The 18,974-nt window shown below is 35.4% G+C and overlaps 2 protein-coding genes across 3 annotated transcripts; both read right to left on the bottom strand.

Moving 5' to 3' along the window:
- Positions 1-222: 222 nt before the first annotated feature.
- On the bottom strand, positions 223-7,604 carry LOC123540645 (uncharacterized). Its single transcript, XM_045325857.2, has 5 exons — positions 6,970-7,604; positions 4,393-4,890; positions 3,775-3,862; positions 1,508-1,701; positions 223-1,054 (listed from the first exon to the last, which is right to left on the bottom strand). Exons 2-5 carry the CDS (start codon positions 4,841-4,843, stop codon positions 780-782), a joined length of 1,008 nt encoding a protein of 335 aa, XP_045181792.1. The 5' UTR covers positions 4,844-4,890; positions 6,970-7,604; the 3' UTR covers positions 223-779.
- Positions 7,605-11,363: 3,759 nt separating this feature from the next.
- LOC123540646 (uncharacterized) lies at positions 11,364-18,705 on the bottom strand. Of its 2 annotated transcripts, none has more exons than XM_045325858.2 (5): positions 18,499-18,705; positions 14,238-14,731; positions 13,759-13,846; positions 13,187-13,380; positions 11,364-12,495 (listed from the first exon to the last, which is right to left on the bottom strand). In XM_045325858.2, exons 2-5 carry the CDS (start codon positions 14,680-14,682, stop codon positions 12,221-12,223), a joined length of 1,002 nt encoding a protein of 333 aa, XP_045181793.2. In that variant the 5' UTR covers positions 14,683-14,731; positions 18,499-18,705; the 3' UTR covers positions 11,364-12,220. The 2 variants fall into 2 exon arrangements, with proteins under 2 accessions (XP_045181793.2, XP_045181794.2); XM_045325859.2 differs by lacking the exon at positions 18,499-18,705 and adding an exon at positions 16,783-17,030.
- Positions 18,706-18,974: the final 269 nt, after the last annotated feature.

The following is an 18,974-nucleotide window of genomic DNA, read 5'->3' as shown; positions in this document are numbered from 1 at the left end:
TAAAACAGTTCCGAAGACGAATCTTGACTGCTTAAAAATTGCAGACTTCAGAACACCATATTTGGAATGGAAGTGTTCGGATAGTTTGAAGGGATGCATTATTTGTGTTGTCCTGAATGTAATGCTAATTGCATCTCTGAAGTTCTTTTTTTTTTTGCTCCGTGGGTGACAACCGGATTTAAGTGAAATAATAGAGAATCAAGTTTTACATTTTTATTACATTTTTATTACATTTTTATTACATTTCTAATAAATACTAGCACAATATTATATGTAGAAATAAAAGTTATCATAAATAAACTTTAAGTATGTACAATACATGAAGTTACTGGTAGTCAACGCGCATGCGTTGAAAAAATCTATTATCTACAGTTTGCCTAGATGAAGAAATGCCAGCACTTCAAATCTAAACAAATATACTCTAGTCGTGCGCCAGAATACTATATTGGAAAAGTTTTAGGCTTGAAAGTTTAAAGGCACTATACAATTCATCTGCTGGAATTCTTTATCACTAGCATACGACTCAACATAAATAATAATCATCTACAATGGTATCTTACTCCTGTTAGCACTTTGAAATCTTTACTTTCCACGCATCTTGCAAATATCTCCAAGAATAGCCACGTATGGAACACAATTGTCGATCACATAAACGAACTTCTAATGATAGAGATCTGGTACAGTTACCATATCTCAAGCTATTACATGTATCCATATTATTTGATTTTCAACAGATGTGTTTGCCCTAAAATGGAAGCAGAGGCCATTAGATCCTGAAATCACATAATTTTACACCGGTCCTGGAGTTTCGATTGTTTTCTATTGTCGGGTCTTCTTCCGTTCCAAATGCCTAAGTCTCTCACATCCGAGAGTATAAACTCTTCTACTTCTAAACCATAAAATAACTCCACTTCCTCAAGACTGAGTTTGGATATGTTCACAGGATGTGTTTCTTTCGCTATTGCAAGTTTAATGTTGTCAGTAAACACCGTACAATCCAGGGGTCCGCCAAGGTAGTTCCGCGTAGCCAGTTCAAGATTGCATTCTGGAAGAGCTGAAATATAATATGATCTTGAAAGGCGATGCTTATTAAAACGGTCCTGGGATATGAACGTTTATATGTACAAGAAATCCCGGCCGCAAATGTATCAACTGCGTATGAAGCTCTAAAACCATAAATCACATTCCTATGTTGTCGCTATAAAGAAAGCAGACGTTTTCTTATGTTTTTTAATAAATATACAAACTAAATTATTTTGCCATGGATACCCATTTTATTGACGTTTGTTTAAATTTTTTGGATGATAATGCAGGAAACAAAAGAAACTTCTCTGGTTCTGTAACGCGTCAGGTGGAACACATTTACACCTATTATTTACACGGGTTTCTTATACGAAACCATGTCTCTAGTTGGAGAATCAAAGGATGAGAGTCGCAACCTCTGCATCCATAGTCCGGCATCTTACCGACTGATCGCTTCGTTCATGATATAAAGGAAAATACATACCTTTCATATGATTGAGTAGATGGTAAGTTGGTATAACAGACTGTGGGTCTAACAAATGAAGTTTTACAAATAGTGCATTCATCTCGGCGTTGTAATCTTCCTCCGTAACCTGTCCACGCACTATTTTCTGTACCCAGTTCATTGTCCACGACGGTTCTGTCATCCGCTCGATCATTCTTTCCGCCCATTCAAATCTTTAATGAAGATGAAACAAGTTAAAATATATCGTTCATAATATTACATATACAAGAATGATTTAGTGCTGCATGCTATATCGCGCACTAACGTGAAAAGAAAATTAATGAAAACAAAATGAAAATATTTCCGGTCTACGGAAGCTTATCAGGGCCTCCACTTATCTAAAAGTTTCGCGTCAAGTCAACTTGTGTCTTTTCGTTTTGAACAAAAACATCTGATGAAGGCGTGATAATTAATACATTATACGTAAATGTTTTTAATCATTACGCATACTTTTTTATCGAATTGCGTGAAATATTTGTCAATGCGATGAACTTCTACACGTCTAACTAGATCTTTCAGCGAAGTCGTCAAGAAACATAACAAGAAGATAAATGTATTTGGTATTTCAACATAATTTACTCGACTTGTTACATCTTTTTCTCGAGAACTTTTACTTTAAGCGATATAATTATGCATGTCACGTGATATTTAAACACGTCAGGTTCAAAAATTGCCTATATTGGTCTTGTCTGCACAGTGATGGTTTCATTATGTCTACGCCAGAAATATTCTAGGGAGACATATTGTTTTTCCCCGAGTTGTCTGTCTGTCCGTCTGTCTGTCCCGACGTGCCCACATGTAAATTTGGGGTTAGCGTTTCTGTTGAATTTGACATTCTGAGGTTGTGGTCATTGTGGGGTTAAAAAATAGTATTGTGGGGTTAAAAGGATCAAAGGAAGATAAAAGGTAATATAAGGGATTACCCCACAAATCCTGTAAGTTCGTCCGTCTGTCCTTCACAAATCGTGTCCGGGCTGTATTGTTTAAACCCCTTAAAGGATTTTCAAATTACTTGGCACAAATAGTCACTGTAACAAATCATGGAGGCTGGGGGAGACATGTGTTTTTGTTACAAAAACCTTTCTTGTTTGTGAGTTGATTTTAACTAAACTTGCACATAACTTTTACCACCAAAAGATCTTGGTTCCTTTCTTGAACCAGGCATATCCCATGATTGACTCGAGAGTTATATCCCCTAAAAGGGCAAAACTTGTCTAAATTGTGGTCTTGTCTGCACATAATTATTGTTTCATTTATGATTTTATTTTTCAGCTATATTTCAATATGAACATGTGAAATTTCATAATAACACAACAACACTCCACCCTCTTCCACCCCACCCCCACATCACAACCCTCCACACATGAGGTGACCCCCCCTTCCCCCCCCCCCCCCCCCCCCCCCCTTAAAAAATCTGTTGTTCAGCTATATTTTCAATATGAACATGTGAAAATGTGAAATTTCAAAACAACAGTTCCCCGCATCCCGACACCCTGCACCCCCTCCACCAGGGTGACATCCCTCCCCCAGTTATTCTTTTTATTTTCCAGCTCTATTTCAGTGGAGGTTTACTCTCCATCTGTCTGTCTGTCCATCCGTCTCACAATGTTTATCTCGAAAATCACGATGTATATATTTTTTTTCAATTAAATATTTGTCGAAAATAGAAAAACATCGAGCATATTGAGAAAAGTTAAGTCGAAAAGTGAAAAACATCGAGCATATCGAGAAAAGTGAAGTCGAAAAGGGAAAAACATCGAGCATATCGCGAAAGGTTAAGTTGCATTACCTCTATACTTTTAATCTTTGTCAATAAATTTTATTGACATGTGTAAAACATCTTATCTAGGCGAGTAAAGACAAGTCGACTTAGCACAAAACATCTCACCAACTGTAGGCCCTAATAAGCTTCCGTACCGGTCATATTAATGCGAAAAGCTGAAGCAAATATATCTTTTTTTCTTAATTACTTTGTCTGCAGTTGATGTTGAGAATGTTATGATTAAGTCATAACTTTTGAATAATTTACACAATGTTTCTTGCTTATTCTTTGACACTATATATATATAGCATTATTTCAACAACTTCTAAATCAATTTGATTGAACTCGTCTCCAATTAATGCTACGCAACTTTTAGGAAGATCGGGAACTTTAGTCAGATTGCTCTAAAAAACTATCGTAAAATGAAAATATTAAAAGAAATATAATATAAATCGACTTAATAAGTTTGCAAAATTGGACTTACCCGTCGTCATCTATAAAATCTTGTAGACAGATATCTAGCTTTTCGTTTCGAACTACGCTTGGGTATAGCTTCGTATATAGGGAAAACCCTAAAGAATAAGATTGTAAATTTAGTTAGGAGCAAAAAAAAAACCGTCAACAGATGTTCTTTGCTCAAAAATACGCAGTAAAGTATAGGAGAAATTATGTAATATTACCATTGTATTAAAAGAAGTCCGCATAATTTAATTAAAAATATTTCAACGACTGTGTAAGAATTAAAATAAATATGACCTTCTCGTGTCTTATCGTCTAATTTACCACGGTTCGCCGTTCAGATATTTAAATTCCTGTGCATCTGAACCCTGATGAATCAGGCGACAAACCACTCGAAGGCCTAAAATATTTGATTTTACGAAACACCATTTTATAACGTTTTTGTATTGTAATATCGCGACGGTATCAACTGCCTTTCTCCAAACAAGTGCCAAACTGCTTTACATCATTTCTTGCAATGTAACGTCCAGAAAACAGAACTAGCGAAGTTCAGTCGGAATATTTAGGAGTTTGGTTTGAACATCTTTGTGTGGTAAATGCAATTCTGAAGAAAAATGAGTGAAAGGTTTGTGTGAATACTTGCCTAACTTCTTCCAGTGAACACTCTGGTACACTGCCTGTAACACATCTTCCAAGTTGCTCCTTTCAATAGTACAGTGAAACTTGAATTCATCGTTACATTTTGAGATAGCTTCCGCTACCATAGCAACTGACAGTTTCTCAATCGGAAACGCTCGGAAATCATCATCTGATATGCCTATACCTTTCACTGTGTCTAAGAAAAATAATTTATGCACACTGTCGTCCATACGGATTCTGTTAAGTAAAATTTCACGTGCAGCGTCGGCTACCACATCCTTGCCTTTGTGGAATGGTGTTAGTGCCTGCAATGTTTCCAATGTCAGTTTCGTCTGCTTCTGCTTTGGTGAAGTGGAAAAGAAACTGAATCCTTTCTTTTCATTCTTCTTCACAACAGGTCTTTTCACGGTTTTGAAAGAAGATACCCTCGTTGCCTCGTTGCTCTTCATCTTCATTCTGTGTTAAACCATGCAGGTTACAGATGTTCAGCAGTTTACTTTGTCTACAAATCAGAAAAGAATCAATTCAAAACTTTTTGCGATCTCTGTGCAGTGGTGTTTTAATTATAGTATGGAAGACGATTGCAATATATCATGTCATTAATACACAGTTGTGGACAAAGCTAGCGCATTACTTCAAATTATTTTTGAAAAGAATATTAATATTGTAAGAGTATGTTAAACCTAATTATATACGCCTAAATATATGTTATAAATCTATGTATTCATTTACGCATGTTATTACATGAACACCTCCCCCATTTGTAAAAGAAAAGACGCGCCTATGTAACAACAAATGAGCCGCACCATGAGAAAACCAACATAGTGCATTTGCGACCAGCATGGATCCACACCAGCCTGCGCATCCGCTTTCGCTTTCAAAGCCCAACCGTTAGCGAACAGCATGGATCCTGACCAGACTGCACGGATGTGCAGGCTGGTCTGGATCCATGCTGGTCGCAAATGCACTATGTTGGTTTTCTCATGGTGCGGCTCAAATTTGTTTTGATGAATTTTCATTACATTTCTTATTCAAAGAATTCTATAATTGCGTCATTTGATATTACAATAATGACTTCGACAAACATTTTTTCAAATCTATCTAATGTAACCTGAGATATGCATAAAATCAAACAGGATTTGAATAGTTTAAATAGGGTAATTGATTAACATAATATGTAAAGCTCGTTGTTCGCCAGAATAAAGAGTAAATATAAAGAATAGCGAAGTTTTTCTGAAGTTAACTCTACCGCTTTTCCACACTTCAAATATGATAGCCAATATTTTGTCTAAGTTTATATTAATGAGATAGATATTCACTACCGATTCGTTTAGTTCTGAAAAAAAAATTGTGACAAAAGCTTTCTAAACACTCAAAATCCTTGTTATCCGCTCATGTTTTGTACAAGCTAACTGACAATAAAATGTAGCAATACTGACTGATAGTATCTCTAAATGTCTCTAATAACGCACAATAATATCCCTATTCGCGGTATGTAATCTTAGTGTGACATGATACTAAAACAAACTATATGATCATCAACATGTGTCTTGGATGTTGTTGTATATTTGATTTGTCATGTATTTGGTTGTTATTTGTGTGAAAATGCAAATGTTCATCAGTTGTCAGCTTCTTCCTAATGGCTATTTAGTTGACCATGTTTAAGGCTGGCGTAACGTAACGCTTTATGCTGAAACTGTCTACTAGGGTAGGTCGTGTTGCGGCACACAGGGAATGATCATATAGGGTTCTGGGTCTTCGGTAGCAATTGATCAGAGAGATGACTGCCAAACTTGTGGCTGTTTTAAAACACTGCTCTGTTCTACTCAAATATAGTCCAGCCGCGGACAGTGTCAAACATAGCATTACCATACAGGCACCTAAATTAGTGTATAGGTTAACCGAATCACTCAAATACTTGAAAGTAAGTTGCTTCAGACCGATGTGATGTAAAAGAGCAGCCCTTGGGTCTAATTTGAAGACAGTTTATATAAATAAATGGAATTAATTATTCTTATATTTTAAACACTATCGAGTTATGACTTCATTTGTGTCGCAAGACTGTAGCGTTATATTATGGCAGGACAATCATATTTTAAGTGTTATATAACAGGATATTGTGAATTTGTTTATATCATTTCTACTTTTTGTTACAAACACTTTAAAGAATTTATTACATGCACTTATAAAGCAAATACACATTTGGGTGTATTTCACCGGATCTAACATTCATCAAATGTTGTAAATAACGTGATACCCTATATATACAAATGTTAGTAAGTCATATGTTCGCTTATTATAGTAAGTTTTACTGACCCATTTTGTTATAGGGAATTTTATTTTTATACGTTTTTTTTTATTGCAACTTATGCAGATATTAAAATAATGCAACTATTTCAACTGGATTAATTTCATCTGATTTCAACCTGTCGAGGTAGGGAAGAAATATGAGAACTTTTCGTGCCATTTTACTGACAAAAGTTTCATGCCATTTTACTGACAAAAGTATTACAAAATGTCCTTAGCGCTACCGTGAGTTTTTCAAGTAAAGTTTATTATGTAAAAATGTAAAAAGTCCTACCGCTGCGCCAGTTTATAAGCTCCAAAATTTTACATTTCTGCCTTCTTAGTTTGAAATATCAACACAGAGTAAATTAGTATCCCACGAAATTGAACTTGAAAAAAGAAATCGTGACAAGTTAAACTAGATCTATTATTCAAATATTGTTAAAATTCACTATTGAAATTATACATCCGCGCTCTTCAAATGATCGGTTAATAGGTATACGTTTGTTCCGTTTATAGTAACATGGTCTGACCTTATTGTAGTTACGTATGTACAAAATGTCCTTTCAATCTATTGCTGTTAATATACATCTCAGCCTTTTTCTCTAAACATAGATATGTGCTAATTTATTGAATGCGGGCAAAATAGCCGGACTGAACCTAAACACATGACGTTTGTAGATACATGTATACGGTTTTTTGAGCAGTCGTTCAACTCTGATCCATGTGCAGAAGTTATCAGATGCTTGTTTTAAAATAACATTTTGTTTTTTGATCAAATTCCAGAAATTCTATAGATATATCGGTACTGGATTTAACAAATTTTCAAACATATTTTTAACATTAATACATTTTGATATATACATACCTTGGACAATCGCAATAAATTCTTTTTCACTGGGTTTATGCAAATTTAGTTCTTTTTAGAACTTAAATGTATTTATCGAATGCACAGCCACTTTTGATAATATATATTTAATTTTGAATTGAATTAATAAATATATATAGTTGATGTTGAGTAAAATGTCAGTGCTATATTTGCTCTTTGTCATTGTATAAACAAGGAAACTGTTACTCAGTCAATAGTAATTGCTGTTAATTACTAGTATCATAGTTATAGTTATTACACATCTCTAGTTTGAAACAATTAACAATAAACATGCAATTACAACTAATAGTGATATTTCACACATTTCTGTCGTCTTTGGAGAAAGTGTAAATAGTTATATTTCTCGGTTTTTGTTAGCTAATAATTTTCTACTGCACCAGTATAATGTACATGTATTAACACAATCAAGTTGTATCATACTCGATATACATTTTTGTAGAAAAGTCCGTTCATTTACAATTAAGTTTAATAACCACTGTTACACGTTGCGTAGATGTGCTGTTTCTGAGAAGTGAAAACTCCAAATTAAAACATTTTACTATGTTCTGTTATTTTTGCATGTTAAACTGATTTTTAATTATTATTCATCAGTTAACGTCTGGTAATTATAAACAGGATGAGAAAAGTGTGCAGCCAGAACGGGACTCGAACCCAGGATGTCAAAGAACCGTTCTATTTTCAAAGATAACTGGCAGCTTACCACACTGAATCAAGTCCGAAATCGTGACACCTACAACCTACAAACTGTTTTCCACATAATTTAGCATTACTTGTAATATATCTCTTTAATGCATTTTAGTGAATTGTTGAAATCTACGACTACAGAAATGAAAAAATCCATTCTCTCGAATTGCGTTTCCTTGTATTGAAAGCATCAGACACTCAAAGAAATATGAAAATGTCAGACAAAAAGTTCAGTTCATCTTCACATGCAGACATTTCAAATGGGATAAGTATGCCCTAATTTACTGATATAATAACATAGAAGTACAAATATACATTCCGGTGTCCAGGTTATTATATTATTATTATCTACAGAAACTAACCAACGATACCCTTCTTGTTGAATTTGAGACAGGTTTCAAGACGAGTCTAAGAACTCCAGCAGTTGATTGGTTGTTCTTCAGTATGACCTTTATATCAGCCAATGGCAAGGACGCTTTCTGAGACTGGTTTACATACTCAAGTTTAAATTCGATATGGACCTACGCGAACATGATCTACTATCAAACTAATAAGACAAACACAAAGTCGAGAGCACTCCATCTGTATATCCACCTGCAATCACTAGAATACATCTATCGACCTAATCCACCCTCTGTTTGTTTTAATAATTTAAAATTTCCAACTCTTTGCAAAAGCTTAAATGCATCTTAATTATCCTAACGAGTGAAAACAAAAACAAAAAACCCAAGCATTTGTAATGTCTTTGATTTTGCCTTAGACGGTCCAATTTATTGGCAAACATGTTCAAATTGCACAGTGACTGCCAGAGATAAAAGTAGAAAAGCTCTAAGTAACTTCTCAAGATTCGATTTATTTGAAAACTTGCACAGACCTCCTCCAGCTTTATTCAAATGGTTCTATTCCAAAGAATACAAAAACCCTTAAAATCGTATTTTGACTGAATAAAACTTACAAACTTAGATAACAAGAGATCACAGAGTGATCTTGGCGCCCACCAATGTGCCATTTTTGAGTGTTCCAAATTTCAAGACTTATTGACTAGCTCAAGGTCAAATTTCATTTCTGTACACAACACAAATCTATGCATGTGGTCCAAATTTGAAGCCTGTACCTTCAAAAATGTGAAAGTAGGTCACTAGGTCAATGTCAAGGTCAAAGTTTGTTTCGGTACACAAAACTATGCATGTGGTCCTAAATTTGAAGCCTGTAGCTACAGAAATGTGAAAGTAGGTCACTAGGTCAATCTTAAGGTCAAAGTTCATTTCGGTACACAAAACTATGCAAGTGGTCCAAATTTGAAGGCTGTAGCTTGAGAAATGTAAAAGTAGGTCACTAGGTCAAAATCCAGGTCAAATTTTACTTCGGAATACAAAACTATGCATGTGGTCCAAATTTGAACCCTGTACCTTCAAAAATGTGAAAGTAGGTCACTAGGTCAATGTAAAGGTCAAAGTTTGTTTTGGTACACAAAACTATGCATGTGGTCCAAATTTGAAGGCTGTAGCTTGAGAAATGTGAAAGTAGGTCACTAGGTCAAAATCAAGGTCAAATTTTACTTCGGAATACAAAACTATGCATGTGGTCCAAATTTGAAGCCTGTACCTTAAAAAAATGTGAAAGTAGGTCACTAGGTCAATGTAAAGTCAAAGGTCATTTCAGTACACATAACTATGCAAGTGGTCCAAATTTGAAGGCTGTAGCTTGAGAAATGTAAAAGTAGGTCACTAGATCAAAATCAAGGTCAAATTTTATTTCAGAATACAAAACTATGCATGTGGTCCAAATTTGAAGCCTGTACCTTCAAAAATGTGAAAGTAGGTCACTAGGTCAATGTCAAGGTCAAAGTTTTTTTTCGGTACACAAAACTATGCATGTAGTCCAAATTTGAAGGCTGTAGCTTGAGAAATGTGAAAGTAGGTCACTAGGTCAAAATCAATGTCAAATTTCATTTTGAAACACGAAACTATGCATATGGTCCAAATTTGATGCCTGTACCTTCAAAAATGTGAAAGTAGGTCACTAGGTCAAAATAAAGGTCAAAGTTTTTTCCAGTGCACAAAATTATGCATGTGGTCCAAATTTGAAGGCTGTAGCTACAGAAATGTGAAAGTAGGTCACTAGGTCAAAATCAAGGTCAACTACTGTCAAGGTTCATCTTGCCACTCAAAAAATATACATGTGGTCCAAGTTTGAATGTTGTAGTTACTGACAAGAACATTTTAAAAGCTTTTCCCTATATAAGTCTATATGAACCATGTGACCCCCGGGCGGGGCCATATTTAACCCTAGGAGGATAATTTGAACAAACTTGTAGAGAACCACTAGATGATGCTACATTACAAGTATCAAAGCCCTAGGCTTTGTGGTTTGGACAAAAAGATTTTCAAAGTTTTTCCCTATATAAGTCTATGTAAACCATATGACCCCCAGGGCGGGGCCATATTTGACCATAGGGGTATAATTTGAACAATCTTAGTTGAAGACCACTAGATGATGTCACATACAAAATATCAAAGCCCTAGGGCCTGTGGTTTTGGACAAGAGGTTATTCAAAGTTTTTCCCTATATAAGTCTATATAAACCATGTGACCCCCAGGGCGCGTCCATATTTGATCCCAGAGAAATAATTTGAATCATCTTGGTAGAGGACCACTAGATGATGCTTCATACCAAATATCAAAGCCCTAGGCTCTGTGGTTTTGGACAAGAAGGTTTTCAAAGTTTTTCCCTATATAAATCTATATAAATTATAGAAATAAACAAAGGGTCATAACTCACTCATAAATTGTTAAACCAGTCTGATTTTCAGGGGGACACAACTAGGGTACCAATACAACATTTTGACAAAGTTTGGTCAAAATCCCCCCACTAGTTTCTGAGGAGATGCGATAACGAGAAATTGTTAACGGACGGACGGACGGACGGAATGACGGACGGACGGACCACGGATGCAGAGTGATTTTAATAGCCCACCATCTGATGATGGTGGGCTAAAAAAGGATTCATCCACCAGGTTTGGGATCCAAGTAACTCTTGGTTATCGTTAAGTTTTCCTTTTGGAATGTATGTTCCCAATTTTGCACTGAGCAAAGTTTAAGTGAAATACCAAGAAATAAATCTTACGCTTTTATTGCAGTCCTCAAAAATAGCACCAGATAATATTTCGAAAGATGTATTCATAAAATGTATCATAAATAAACTTTGTATTAAGCAGCCTACGTTCACTACAGGAAGAAGAAAAGCAAATTACCAATAAGAAACACGCATGTGTTGAAACAAATACAACGTCTGTTATATACAGTTACCTACAAGGAGAAATGCCCGCATTTCAAATTTAAACAAAAATAAATGACAAAAAGATAATATGACAAAAATAATTATGTACAATCTATCCATTGGAATTTTTCATCATGTGAGTAGGACACGATATATAATCTACTGCAATTGGTATCTTATTCCTGTAAGCACCTTATCTCTTAACATAGCCATTTGTGGAACGCAATGTTCTTTCACATAAACGTACACTGTCATGTAATGATAGCAATCTATTGAACCTGTCGTCCTCCAGGCTGTTCTAATTACAGGCAGCTGGCATACATAACAAACTACACTTTGTCAAAACTTATCTCTCGTATATTGATCCACTAATCCGTAACAGTTGTATTATCATACTCGGGAACATATTCATTAAAATATTTGATGCACCAACATCTACATTTCCCGACTTGGACTTAAAATTCTAACTTTTCAGTTCTCTCCTTTTATATTAACAAGTTTTTTTAACGGTTTCTTCATTCATTTCAGATGGGTGACTATGCACCGTTTCACGGTCAGCCCTCGATTTGCTTCAAGTACATAATTTTGCAACTTGTCAACTATAGTAACTATATAATTCCTTGAACTTGAAACTAATTTTAGTCTTATAATGAAAACAACCGCGAATAGATTTGTTCATTAATTCCTTACATAATCACATAATTTTACAACGGTCCTGAAATTTGGATTGTTTTTTGTTGTTAGGTCTTCTTCCGTTCCACACTCCCAAGTCTCTCACATCCGAGAGTATAAACTCTTCTACTTCTAAACCATAAAATAACTCTATTTCATCAAGACTGAGTTTGGATACATTCATAGGATGTGTCTCCTTCGCTATTGCAAGTTTAACGTTATCTGTAAACACCGCACAATCAAGGGGTCCGCCAAGGTAGTTCCGCGTAGCCAGTTCCAAATTGCATTCTGGAAGAGCTGAAAAGTAGAAAAATGTACAGAAACGGTAAGGGTTTTGAAACTTGAAAAAGGTGGTAGCAGTGTGATCTGTTGAATGCCGTTTCATAAATACACGCGTGTACCTGTATTTATGTTTGATCCAATTATTTTATGATACAATTTCAGTATGCAGTAACACTTGAAAGATGCATTTTGCCAGGATTGACAATTTCAATAAAATACGAAAAAAGAATTACGAATGTGTGCAATAGACGTGGAGTGCTCCTATTGGTAATATTTTACTTTATATGTATCATTATACTTAAGTCTGTCCTCAATAACCAGGTATTTTGCTTCCTTTCATGATTTTTCTGTTACAGACAGGCAATCTGAATCAGTTCTACATTATAAAGGAAACAACTAACAGTCTATTCGGGACTTACGTACGATGGACTGGGCAAAAAAACAACATGTCCACATCTTGTTTGTTCGGAAAATATTAAGTCATATTGTAACTTTCCAACTTTATTGCGAGGAATGGTGAAGGAAAGCCATGCATGCGCTTGACCTTATTTCCGGCCCGGAAAGGCATCTAGGTACAGCCGCTGATTCAGACGGTTTTCTCACATTGCAAGCGAGGCTCAAGACCATGACGATGCGGGCAAACCCTTCTGTAATTCAGCACCCGTTCACAGTATGAGTACTCATAATAATGTGAGGTAATACATACCTTTTATATGATTGAGTAGATGGTAAGTTGGTATAACAGATTGTGGGTCTAACAAGTGAAGTTTTACAAATAGCGCATTCATCTCGGCGTTGTAGTCTTCCTCCGTAACCTGTCCACGCACTATTTTCTGTACCCAGTTCATTGTCCATGACGGTTCTGTCATCCGCTCGATCATTCGCTCCGCCCACTCAGGTCTTTAATGAAGATGAAAGAAGTTGAAAAATCGCGTTAAAATAAAAGCAATACATCAAAAGTGCACTTTGGTACTATGTTATATCCAGTACTAGCATTAAAAAAACATGAAAACAATCGTTGTTTTACATATTAATGAATAAGTACATACAGCAGAGTCTTTCAAAATATACTTTAGTGACTGCTTGGAATGTTAGAACAGTAGGATTTAATCATATACTTTGACTAATATCTCTGGTGCTACATGCTTTTTTTTATATTAAATATATACAGCTATAGCTATTTTAAAAATGAGGGTTTTTTATACCCCCCCCCCCCCCCCCACCTCCCCCACCTCACCCCAAACCCCATCATACATGAATCTATAAAATCTGGCTCACCCGTTGTCGTCAATGAAATCTTGTAAACATACATTAAACTTTTCGTCTCGAACTACACTTGGGTATAGCTTCGTGTATAGAGAAAATCCTGAAGAATAGAATTGTAAGTTAGTCACATGCGAAAAAAATGTTAACTCGTGGTTGTACTTTGTTTTTTATGATATTTTAGGATTTAAATAAACGGAAAAATCCGACTAAATCAGACATAACACAGGGTCACCGTGACTTAGTGGTTATGGGATCGGACTTACTTACTGTTGCTGGTTTGAATCAAATCGAGGCGGGTAAAGACTTAAGTAATTTCATATTGTCATATCTTTTTTGCAATTTATGAACCCCCGATAATAATCTGAATGCATTCTAATTAACAAAATTAATGACGGATGTTTAGGAGTAATATGAGGGCCACTTTTTTTAGTTTGAACATCTTGTGCTATAGGAGGTCTATATTCTTGAAAAATATGTAAAAATGTACTGACCTAACTTTTTCCAGTGAACACTCTCATAAACCTCCTGTAACACATTTTCCAAGTTATTCTTTTCAACTGTGCAGTGAAATTTTAAGTTATCGTTACATTTTGAGATAGCTTCCGCTACCATGGCAACTGACAGTTTCACAATCGGAAACCCCCGGAAATCATCCTCTGAAATACGTGTGTCTATCACTGTGTCCGAGAAAAACAATTTGTGCACACTGTCGTCCATACGGATTCTATTAAGTAAAATTTCCCGTGCAGCGTCGGCTACCACATCCTTGCCTTTGTGGAATGGTGTTAGTGCTTGCAATGTTTCCAATGTCAGTTTCGTCTGCTTCTGCTTTGGTGAAGTGGAAAAGAAGCTAAATCCTTTCTTTTCATTCTTTTTCACAACAGGTCTTTTCACGGTTTTGAAAGAAGATATCCTTGTTGCCTCGCTGTCACGCATCTTCGTTTTCTTGTCTTATATGAAACCATGCACGTTTACAAAACTTTATCTGGAAAAAAATGTGTAAGAATATGTATTAAGGGCTCTTTTACAGTGACAATTTACAGTATAGCCTTCCTTAGCAGCCACCTATATCAAGCACACATTTGCCTTAAGCAGCCAGTCAACTACAGGCGCTTGAAGCTCTATCAATAAATATATGCATTACCATATCCCACACACCCAATATACTATCAAGAGATGCGAATTTCATTAATTGGTAGAGCTTCAGACACCTGTGGTCAATCAACTTCCAAAATTATTAGTTTTCATTTCTATTGCACTAGCTTGTGTCGAGTCCTTTAACCGGCTGTTTGATACAGGTTTGACTATATCAATAATATTTCTATAGAACTCAAAGCTAGCGCACTAGGTATCCATGTAATGTGTTTATAACGTTAATAAAATGTTTGAAGTCATTAGTTTTAATATACAATTACGGATAAAGCTAGCCTTCCATTTTCCATTAAATTCAAATTTATTTTCGAATTGAACATTAATATTACAGGTGTGTTGTCCTAACATGAATTTTATTTATATACTGAAAGAATAAAGAACTGCAAGATGCAATTTTGTGCAATAAAATTGTTTTATATGAGATGTATCATATCTAAAATATTACACTAATTTCCGTATTAATTTTGTAAATTATTATTATTATACCAGATTTATATAGCGCCCTTTTCATGATAAACACGTTCAAAGGCGCTTTACGTAGTACAAATGCAGCCACACACGGCGCGAAATTCATCCTCTACTAGTACAGAGACAGAGCGATCTGACCAGAGGGACAGAGTGAGATAAAACCCCCAGAACAGATAGATAAATTCATTTTAGATACAGGCCTGTCCGGCTAACTTAGCCTAGCTCTTTGCGAACAGACAGTCTGGTTCTTTTAACGTGCCCGGTGTATAGCACCGATACACACGAACCCGTCTTTCCTGGGAAGAACCAGTATAAGCCTCTTAGTTAGGTGGGAGACACTCAAGAGCATCTCAGAAATTTCCAGTGCCTGGACCGGGATTCGAACCCCGGACCTCTGGATTGACAATCAAGCGTGTTACCACTAGACCACCGGCCCACTGTAAACAGTATTCCTCGACACTCAACGGCACAAAAGGTGCGCATATCGTTTGTTTATTTTGTCTTTAGTTTGTCTAAAAGTTCTGCTGTATGTTTGCTGGGTTAAAGTTAAAATTGTGAACATTTAATAAAAAATGTGATAAAACACTTATTGAATGTCTTGCCGGTAAATAGTCAAAAAACTATTTTCTCGCGTTCCGAAAGCTTGTCAGTGTTTCTTTATCCATTCAGTATATATTTATATGAAAATGGTAAATATATGCGCTAATCTGCATTAAAGGTATGGAAATTACCGTTCAATCACGTATTGCCCGTATGCGATTTCGGCATTCTCCGGAGATACAGTGTCGTAAGAAGAATGCCGAAACATAATACAAGACTACGTAATCCAACGGAAACTATCGGTTGCAATTGCCTTTAGTAAAATGCTACTCGCACATTTGAAATGTATCACATAGAGGATTTTTTTTTTGTTTTAGTGTAAGATTGAAATATTTTTCACATGCAATCTTTTCACGAGTGGCATAGCCACTCGTGAAAATTTAAGATATGGTGTTCATGAGTGAAAGACTACATGCAATCTTTTCACGAGTGCACCAGCCACGAGTGAAAATTTAAGATATGGTGTTCATGAGTGAAGGATATTTTAATCTTACATGTAAAAGAAACAAATTTTCGTTTTATTTCATGTTTTGACTAAATTTACCCATTTTTATAGTTTCTTGCCAGTTAGAATATATTTGATATTTTTCACTGCGAAAATACCAGATATATTTCACTTTAATAGTTCAATAATTCACCGATAAAAGCATGCAACAAAATGGATTTCTTTTACTTTGTTCAATGTATTTTATCAATGCGTCATTTGATATTGTAAAATGATTTAAACCAAAATTCTTAAAAATCCATCTGATGTAACAAGAGTCATACAGAAAAATCAAACATGATTTGTACGTAAAGAGTAAATATAAAGAATACCTATGTTCTCCTTCTACAGCTTTTTTCGCACTTCAAATCTAATTGCATAAATTTATCATAAAATGATTCGAACGTTTCATTACATGAATTGCCAATTTATTTAATTCCTAATAATTGATTTTGGCACATAATAAAATTGTGGCACAAATCTTTGCAAAAGTTAATTAAATGAAATCCATAAATTCGAATTGCCCACATAAACAAAGTTTCATGTTTTCTACAAGGTATTTCATAGCCTTGTATAAAATCGTCACGAGTTCTCGACTTAATAGAGAAATTGACAATAAATCGTAGCAAATTTGACTGATAGTATCTTTAATAACGTGCGATAATATTCCGGAACGCGACATATGTTTAATTATATACAACCCACAATATAATATGATACTTTAAGTTGAAAATATGATAATCAAACACATGTTTTTGTGGTTTATTTCTTATTTTATTTTGTTTTTGCTTGTTTTTATAGAATATCTTCATGTCACCTCAGCTGACTGCTTTTTTTTGTCAACGCAGTTGCCAGTTTAGGATTGTCAGTTGCCAATTTAGGATGAGGGAAATACTGGCTAAGAGGGTCGGGTCAGTTGCCTATTTAGGATTGGGCAAATACTGGCTAAGAGGGACGGGTCAGTTGCCTATTTAGAATTGGGCAAGTACTGGCTAAGAGGGACGGACGGGTCAGTTGCCTATTTAGGATTGGGCAAGTACTGGCTAAGAGGGACGGGTCAGTTGCCTATTTAGGATTGGCCAAATACTGGCTAAGAGGGACGGATCAGTTGCCTATTTAGGATTGGGCAAGTACTGGCTAAGAGGGACGGGTCAGTTGCCTATTTAGGATTGGGCAAATACTGGCTAAGAGGGACGGGTCAGTTGCCTATTTAGGATTGGGCAAATACTGGCTAAGAGGGACGGGTCAGTTGCATATTTAGGATTGGGCAAGTACTGGCTAAGAGGGACGGGTCAGTTGCCTATTTAGGATTGGGCAAGTACTGGCTAAGAGGGACGGGCCAGTTGCCTATTTAGAATCGGGCAAATACTGGAGGAAATGAACAGGACAACTGCCAATTTAGGATTGGGCAAATACTGGCGGAAAGGGAAAAGTCATATAAGTTCATATAAGGAACGATTCAAAACATACTTTTAAAAAAAAATAATATTACACATGATACAGATGTAAGAAATGTGCATACGATAACTGCTCTCGTATACTTGTGTACATAAACTTTTAATGTAACTTATTGTGATATGCATGCGATGAGACATAAATAAACTATTTGAATTGCATTGGATTTTAAATTAGATCTACACATGTTAATTATGTATGCACCTATAGACAAAAGAAAACAATGTAGGCTGAATGTGATTCCTTTACCTTTCAAATGCATTTTATAATTCAAATAATAACACAAATACTTTTAAATCTATCTTAGGTAACCAGAGATATACAAACAAATCAAACAGGTTTTGAATAGTTTCAAATGAATGATTAACGTACACAATTATGTAAAGCTCGCTTATGTCATATAAAAGTTGAATACGTATATAGAATTCAAAAGCAAAAAAATAATAGTGCGTTAATTTGTTTTCGAAATTTTACTTTATGCTTTAAGAAACTGAGTGACTTTTTGCAAGCAAAGTAGAGACTCGTTCGCATGTCGTGTTATTAAATGATAATTTGTTATTAAAGTAAGATGTATATATAATAAAGAGACTTACCACTGATCCACTTTATAAGCTCTCACAACATACATTTCTGCCAACCAACACAGAGTAATCCCACGATACTGAACATGGTAAAAAGAAATCGTGACCAGTTTTAACAAATCTCAAATATTGTTAAAATTTATACATCCGCGCTCTTTGAATGATCGGATAATATCATAAGTAGTGCCTTTGTTCCGTTTATAGAAACATGGTCTGACCTTACTGTTGTAATAATACAAGTCGTATATGAACAAATTGCCCCATTAATATACGGCTAATGTGAACAATAATAACGACAAATTCACATAGTGTAATTCAGAACAAAGGTTATTTGGCGTCGAATTGGTCGTTTGATCGTATATATCAAATATTCTCTCTCTCTTTCTCTCTCTCCTTCTATCTCTCTTACTTTGAGTATGTGCGTGCATGCGTGTGCGCGGGGGAGGGGGGTGTTAGGTTTAGAGTCGTTTTCAATAAAACAAATTCAG

The sequence above is a fragment of the Mercenaria mercenaria genome, chromosome 16 (genome assembly GCF_021730395.1).
Source record: "Mercenaria mercenaria strain notata chromosome 16, MADL_Memer_1, whole genome shotgun sequence".
Classification (NCBI taxonomy): Eukaryota; Metazoa; Mollusca; class Bivalvia; order Venerida; family Veneridae; genus Mercenaria; species Mercenaria mercenaria.
Note: the sequence above shows the minus strand (reverse complement) of the source record. Positions and strands in the feature narration are given on the sequence as shown.

Excerpts from the sequence above, each read along its gene's own strand:
- LOC123540646 (XM_045325858.2), bottom strand. The coding sequence starts at position 14,682 with ATGCGTGACAGCGAGGCAACAAGGATATCTTCTTTCAAAACCGTGAAA. Across the intron at positions 13,381-13,758 it reads GATTTCATTGACGACAACGG|ACCTGAGTGGGCGGAGCGAA; the intron begins GTGAGCCAGATT and ends TCTTCATTAAAG. Across the intron at positions 12,496-13,186 it reads TCTACTCAATCATATAAAAG|CTCTTCCAGAATGCAATTTG; the intron begins GTATGTATTACC and ends TCTACTTTTCAG.
- LOC123540645 (XM_045325857.2), bottom strand. The coding sequence starts at position 4,843 with ATGAAGATGAAGAGCAACGAGGCAACGAGGGTATCTTCTTTCAAAACC. Across the intron at positions 1,702-3,774 it reads GATTTTATAGATGACGACGG|ATTTGAATGGGCGGAAAGAA; the intron begins GTAAGTCCAATT and ends TCTTCATTAAAG. Across the intron at positions 1,055-1,507 it reads TCTACTCAATCATATGAAAG|CTCTTCCAGAATGCAATCTT; the intron begins GTATGTATTTTC and ends ATTATATTTCAG.